This window comes from Propithecus coquereli, unplaced genomic scaffold, assembly GCF_000956105.1.
Source record: "Propithecus coquereli isolate 6110/MARCELLA unplaced genomic scaffold, Pcoq_1.0 Scaffold241, whole genome shotgun sequence".
Classification (NCBI taxonomy): domain Eukaryota; kingdom Metazoa; phylum Chordata; class Mammalia; order Primates; family Indriidae; genus Propithecus; species Propithecus coquereli.
The window spans coordinates 3,333,942-3,340,737 of NW_012147964.1; the positions used below are offsets into that span (position 1 = coordinate 3,333,942).

General features: G+C 50.3%; 1 protein-coding gene across 1 annotated transcript in view; it reads left to right on the plus strand.

Moving 5' to 3' along the window:
* The first annotated feature begins 222 nt into the window (after positions 1-222).
* ZNF77 (zinc finger protein 77) overlaps positions 223-6,796 on the plus strand; it is a 10,730-nt gene continuing 4,156 nt past the window's right edge. Inside the window, exons 1-4 of the mRNA XM_012646142.1 lie at positions 223-255; positions 1,123-1,191; positions 1,350-1,411; positions 1,453-1,510. Coding sequence (XP_012501596.1) covers positions 223-255; positions 1,123-1,191; positions 1,350-1,411; positions 1,453-1,510 — 222 coding nt within the window. The remainder of the gene's footprint in view (positions 256-1,122; positions 1,192-1,349; positions 1,412-1,452; positions 1,511-6,796) is intronic.

Genomic DNA, 6,796 nt, shown 5'->3' on the forward strand with positions numbered 1-6,796 from the left:
ATCGAGACGGCAGGGGGGGGGGTCTCACTCTTGCTCAGGCTGGTCTTGAACTCCTGACCTCAAGTCATCCGCCCAGAGTGCTAGGATTACAGGCGTGAGCCGCCTCACCTGGCCAGGTTTTCCCTAAATTGAACCTGCTAGTTTAAGGCAGTTCCAGCCGGCTGTCCTAGTTCTTCCTGAGCTGCCATCCATTGCACACCTGAGATTCTACAGGTGCCTGAGATGGCAGCTCAGCCAGGAGCTGCCCGCAGCCAGGTCTGACCCAGGCCCACTTCTGTCACCCCAGGCCAGCTCTCCAGCACCAAGGAGCATTGTGTCTAGAACCTGGGGCTGGGAGCCCAGAAAGGGAGGACCTGGGGACTAGGGGAGGCTGGAGGCTCCCCGTGTGCAGAGCCTGGGGGGCGGTACTGAGCAAAAGCACAGGTGCTCATAGCCACGCCTCTCTCCCTTACCTGGGTATAGTCCTCTTAGCACGAAACACCATTGGGCTATGTTATAATATGCACGGTATTTATTAACATGGTTAACTTCTTGTCGCTCCCCACTGCAATCTGAGACGGAAAAGAACTAGGATTTCTGTGCTCTGTTTACTGCTGTATCCCCTAGTGCAAAGAACAGAGTCTAGGACGTGAGAGAAGCCCACATTTTTGCTTCTGTACGTCTTTGGAAGGTTATGCAAAGTTATCTGCAAATAAAGGCAAATACCGTTCGTCTCTGGGGGACCGAGTGACAAGGTTGGAAGGCGAATACTTCTACCCCCCGAATCTTTCCTGGTTCTACCCAAGGCACAGCAACAAAATATGCCCAAATGTGAAAATGTGAGCTAGGGCGTCATCTAGCGGCCGGGACGGAATATCACAACGCATTCATTAGAAAAGCCACGTGTAAAAAAATGCATAAAACACGATCCCATTTCTGGAATAAATAAAAGACACACAAGGAAGAAAAATTCCAACAATGGGAGTATCTCCGTATGGGAGTGTGCTAGCGCGAAGACAGTGCTGGCTGGAGGAATCGAGCACGTATTGCTTATTTTAGCATTTATTGTGTATCAGCGTAATCTGGCGATTGCAGCGAGAGACCACGCCCCCAGCCTCTCCCCTGGGCCTGTTCGCGCCGTAGTCACGCCCCGGGGTGGATCCCAGTGCAGACCACGCCGACAACGCCAATCTCGCGTCGGGCACGCCCTGGGTGGGGCGGATTCGGCCACAAGGCCCAATCGCATCCCAGAGGGCGGGGGAACTACTTGCTTCCTGCTCAGCGATTGGAGAATGCAGCCCACCCCGCCCATCTTTGAGGCTTCACCAATCCTAAACCTCGGGCCTGCCTCCCTTTTCCGCTCCTGGCAGACCCGGAAGCGGAAGCACAAGTACCGGTTCGTGGCCCGCGACTGGTGTCGCCCTTACTGGCCGTAGCGCCTCCTGAGGGCGGTTCCTCCGCTGTCTACCGCAGGACCTGGCCCCGCGTCTCTTCGGTGACCCGGACTAAGCGTGGGGAGGGCGGTCCTGGGGTGGGTGGGTCAAAGGACAGGGGCGGAGTTCAAAGGGCAGGGGGCGGGCTCGTTCTAATGAGGGATTCCAGGTCTGCTCCCCGGGAAGGTGGCTCCGGAGGCCGGTGGAACCGGGGGAGGCCTCGGGGTCTTTTTTGGGGGCGCGGGGCGTTTTGGCCCCCTAGACTTTAGGACCTGCGGCGGTTCCCACCGTAGGATTTGGTAGGGTTTAGGTGAAATTTGAATGCTGCGTGGTTTCCATTGGCTCAGAGCAAGTCAGGGCTATGTGTAAAGGGGTCAGCCGCGGGTCTGGACTGCTAAGTGGACCCAATTCCCGTTTCCTTGAGAACCACAAGATAAGATAGCCGTTCATTGTTGTGTCCGGAAACTCCCTTATCTGAACCCTGCATCTGTGTTGGAAATGGAGACGGACCCCTCTGTGTCCGAGGGAATCAGATCCTCCAGGCAAGGGAGAGAAGTTTCATTCTTAACTGATAAAATTTCAGGCACAGGTTCTGATTTTCCTGGGCGGAGTTTTTAGCGAGTTAGAAGACAGGGATAGCTGAGACGAAGGTGTCCTTGGAGGAAATACTGGTTTTTGTTAATTTTACAGGTGGCATCACCTGAGTCTATCTTCCCAGCCTGATGCATATCCAGGCAGATACTTCTCATTCGCAGCTGATTTTTACTGTCTCGCTCATATCTTGGGCACGGAGGCTGTCTGCTCAGCTGGGCACCAGCCTTGGGTTCCAGTCCTGGCCCCAAACCTTAATCAGCTCTCGGGTGTTACTGGGGAAGTTGTTTAAGTCTCTTAGTGCCTCAGTTTCCACAGTTGTAAAAGGAAAGTACGTAACTTAACCTGCATTTGTCAAGTAGTGAGTTGATTACTATTGTGAACTCAGCACCGCAACCATCATCCTCATATAAACATCTTAGAGCCCTGAAGGGCAGACGGCAGAGTTACAGCGGTTATGACTGGTTATGACCGTGGGCTTTGGAGAAAAGACTCTCTAATATCAAATAAAGGGTCTAGAGCAGTGACAATGTCCGTAGACGTTTTTGGTTCTTGCCACTGGCATCTAGTGGGCATGGAGATCACGGATGTTGCTCAACACCCCACAATGAACAGGTTGGCTTCCCACCAGCTAGAATTATCCAAGGCTTTGAGAAACCCTGTACACGGCATAGAGTAGGTTGGTGTTCATTAGATAACTGACATTATTATTGTGTTATTTGTGAATTTGCATGGAGGAATGACTTTCCAATCCCAGTTAATTCCTTAATCTCAACAAGGCAGTTAAACCACTTCCCAATTTGCTTTTTAATGGAATAATACAAAATATAGAAGTAATACACAAATTTAAACATTTAGTCATATTTGCTGCACATACTTGTAAAACACTAACAGCTATTTCTCACCCTCCCTGCCCAGAGGTAGCCACTTTTTCTAATTTGACATGTAACCTTCTAGTCCATGTTTATGTAGGGGTTTTTTTATGTGTGTGTGACGTTTTATGTGGTTTTAAAATTTTATTTGAAATAGTTTTATTCTGATTGTAAATAAAAAGGAATGAGAATGATGGCAATAAGATTTCACCACTGAATATAGTGATGTGACTGTAGCAGTCTTGTATTTGAAACTCAAGGAGGAAACCACTGTGTTCTAAAACAGCTAAATATGCAGGTCCAAACAATGAGGGTGTTTTTGTTTTGTTTTTATTTAGCTGCTGCATTTACTGATCAAGGCCCTTTATCTCCTTCCACATCCCCCAGATGAAGCATATGTTCTGCTGAGCTGGGTAACAAAGTGGCACACACACCGCACTGCTGACATCACAGGACAGCTGCCTGTGAAACTGGGACTTCTGATACTGGGCTCTAGCTTCGTCCTCACAGGCCATCATCCTTATCTGGGAGAGCAGTTGTCTGAGTAACTTCTAAATCATGCTCGTACTGCACTGTCAAAGCTGGGTCCTGGCCGGACACGGTGACTTGCACCTGTAATCCCAGCACTTTAGGAGGCCCAGGCAGGCAGGGGGATCGCTTAGAAGCCAGGACTTTTAAACCAGTTGGGGCAACAGAGGGAGATCCCATCCATCTCTACAGAAAAATAGAAAAATGAGCTGGTGCCTGTCTGTAGTCCCAGATACTGAGGAGGCTGAGGTAGGAGGATCGCTGAGGCCAGAAGTTTGAGGCTGCAGTGAGCTTAGTGAGCTATGAGGATACCACTGCACTGACTCTAGCTGAGGCAACAGAGCAAGACTCCTTCTCTGAGACGCGGAGCACAGACCCGGGGACCCCACAGAACCCCAGGCCGCCCCGTCCCGCCCTGGCTCCTCCTGCCCCGGACAAGGACGCTGGATGGGGAAACTGAGTCTGGAGTTCCCGCCTTCGTCGGGGAGGGGCTGCCCGGGGCCAGACCGAGTTCGCCTAGATGTGAAGGTCCCCCGGGTGGGCGGGGCCCGCTACGAGTGTTCGCGACGCGCTTGTCATTCAGGCTAGAGGGGGCGGGTCCTAGGGAACTATCCAATCAGGGAAGACAGGGGCGGTGCCCAGGGAACAATCAGGCGCAATGGGCCGGCGGAACTGCCCAATCAGGGGAGCTAGGGGTACGCGCGACTGGGTAGCTGTCCAATCAAGGGAGCTGACGTCGGCAGCACCTTCCAATCAGGGCTGCACGGCCTCTAGCTCTGTCCAATGAGGCTCCGAGGGCGGGCCGTAGGTGTGCCCGCGGCCGCGCGCGCCCCGCCTGCAGCGGACGGCCCAGGTGTCCCCGCGCGCTCACCCTCACAGGCCGCGGAGCTTCTCCGGCGCTCCCAGGAGCGGGAGGGACATGGTGAGTGCGCGGGGCCGGTTGCCCGGCCGGGGATGGGGTGGGGCCGAGGGAGCGCGGGGACGGCCCCGGGAGGGCGGCGCGAGGGGACAGGCGCTGAGCCCGCAGGCGACGCGGTCACCTGGCTGGGCCGGGCGGGAGCGGAGTGGGACCCGCCCTGGAGCCCGTCAGATAAAATCAGATCCGGGCTGGACGGGGGCGGGGGGGGGACGGGGAACTTTATCAGAAAGGCTGTTTACACAGGGACAAGCGACAGTCTCGAGCGGTAATGCAATAGGGTTGGGGACTGTTGCTATAGGGCAGAGGGGAAATGCAAGAGAGGCGTGGGGACAGGTGATACTGGGCTGGGGGACTGATGCTGTAGTGGCAGGGAGACAGCTTCAACAGAACACTCTGACCGGGTCTGCAAGCATCCGAAGAGCTGGGTAAAAATAGTTTTTCTTTTATGGAGGGGAGTGAATAACGGTAGAAAGAACCAACTGTGGGGAGATGGAATGGAAGGCTGGCACAATGGGATACTAGATCCGAGAATGTTTCACCCCCATGCCTGCTTGTTTTCAGCAGGGCTGCCACCTGGCTCAGGGTGGGGACATGCAGGGGCCTGGAGGAAGGAGGGAAGCTTAACCCAGAGCGTGACTGTAAGACAGTTTGTTCCAATGGATCAGTGGGGACAATCAGGTCACCTAATCATTTCTGAGACGAAGAGTGGGAATTTGGAGGGTCTGGGTCTGGCTTTGTCAACTGTATGAGTCTTACCTAAGTTATATGGGAAGGGTGGGTCCTTGCAGGGTCCCATTCCGGAACACAGCAGGGTGGGGGAATTCCTTTAACCTTTGCTGTTTTCCAGGAGGACAGGGCTCAAATAAAAGTCGATCTTGTCACCTGACAGCTGTGACCAGCCATGTCTGTGTCCAGCCTCAGGTTTCAGTAAATGTAAAATAATGAATTCTTTTTACCTTTTTCTTGTCCTTAATGAGGGTAATAGGTTTCTCAGGTGTGTTCCTCGCCTTTTGCTGCTGCCTTGTGTTATTCCGGGGCTTAGCCTCAGAATGCTGCCATGGAAAAATGGCTCAAATTCAGAAAGGTGAAGACATGGATTGAAAAGATTCGTGAAAACAATAATGACTGATGCAGGGTGCAGCGTTTGTGACAATGTGTGATCCTGTTCCATTTCCTGTTAGTATCTGGTCATCGTAGATTCATGCACATTCTATAAAGTGTAACCTGTACTACTGAGCAGTGTCAATTCTGATTAGTTGATTTATAGACAATTTTTTTTATCATGAGCATAGGTGTTAACTGATACCTGTTTTCTGCTCAGGACCTTAGTGGGATAAAGAGCCTTTTATCTCATTTGGAAGGGGTTGTAAAATTTAAAAAAGAACGTAAAAAAGTCTTTTATTCCTTGAACACAGGCTGGAAGTAGTGATTCTGTTGCATTCTTATTCAGACCTGGAGTTTAAGGGACTTTGGCTTCAAGAAGGTGTAGCATGTGAAGTGGGAAACTGTCGCACTTTGTACCATTTGTGCGTTCTTTGATGAACATTGCTTTTCAATGCAGATGTCCACCTATTCTGATACTGCTAAGATTCTTGGATATGGATGAATGTTGAATAGGATTAACTGCTTGTTTGGGGCATGTATTGAGATGATTTGATAGTTTTTCCTTTGATGTGGTATTTCGACAAATTTTATTAGATGAGTTTATAGCATTTTATTGTAGGCTAGCATACATATAGAACTTTCATAAGACAATTGCATAGTCAACTGAAGCATTCTGGAATAAACATTGTGTAGCAACAACCATGCCAAGTCTTGGAAGAAGCTTTCACATCACATAAGCCCTTTGCCATGGTACATAGTGGTTGGCCCCTCTCTCCAGATTAGGTCAATGTACTGAATTATAAGGAGATAATTTTCTTGCTTTTCTTCATAGTTTTATCACTCACGTGTGCATCCGTAGGTCAAGATACTTTGCACATTTATTTCGTATGCAAATGGCACCATACTATGTGTGTGTACTACTGTATGTCAGATTTCTTTTTTTCTTTAGATTTCACGAACTTATTTTTTGTTTAGATGATCTCTGATTTATTTTTCATAATTGTTTGCTCTTCATGGGTATGGGGTCCTCCCATGTTTCTTTAAAGATAGTAATTATGTGTGTGTGTATGTGGTTTTTTTTTTTTCTGTTAAAGTCACCTGTGGCTATTGTACCCTCAGATCTTTCAGCAGCTCTGTCTGTGGTGCCACTTTCCTTTAATTCTATGCACTTGATTATTTATTTGAGAGGCCCTGCTGGCTTGACAGATTCTTCAGGAACCAGGTTCTGTTCTTACCGAACAGGTGTTGCCAGGCCCCACAGCCCTGGCCCTCCTCTCTGTCCATAGTGTTCACAGCCTCCTGAAGGGAGACCATGTCTCAGGCTGGGTGTGATGGGCCTACACCAGATTCATTGACTCTGTTGCTTTCTG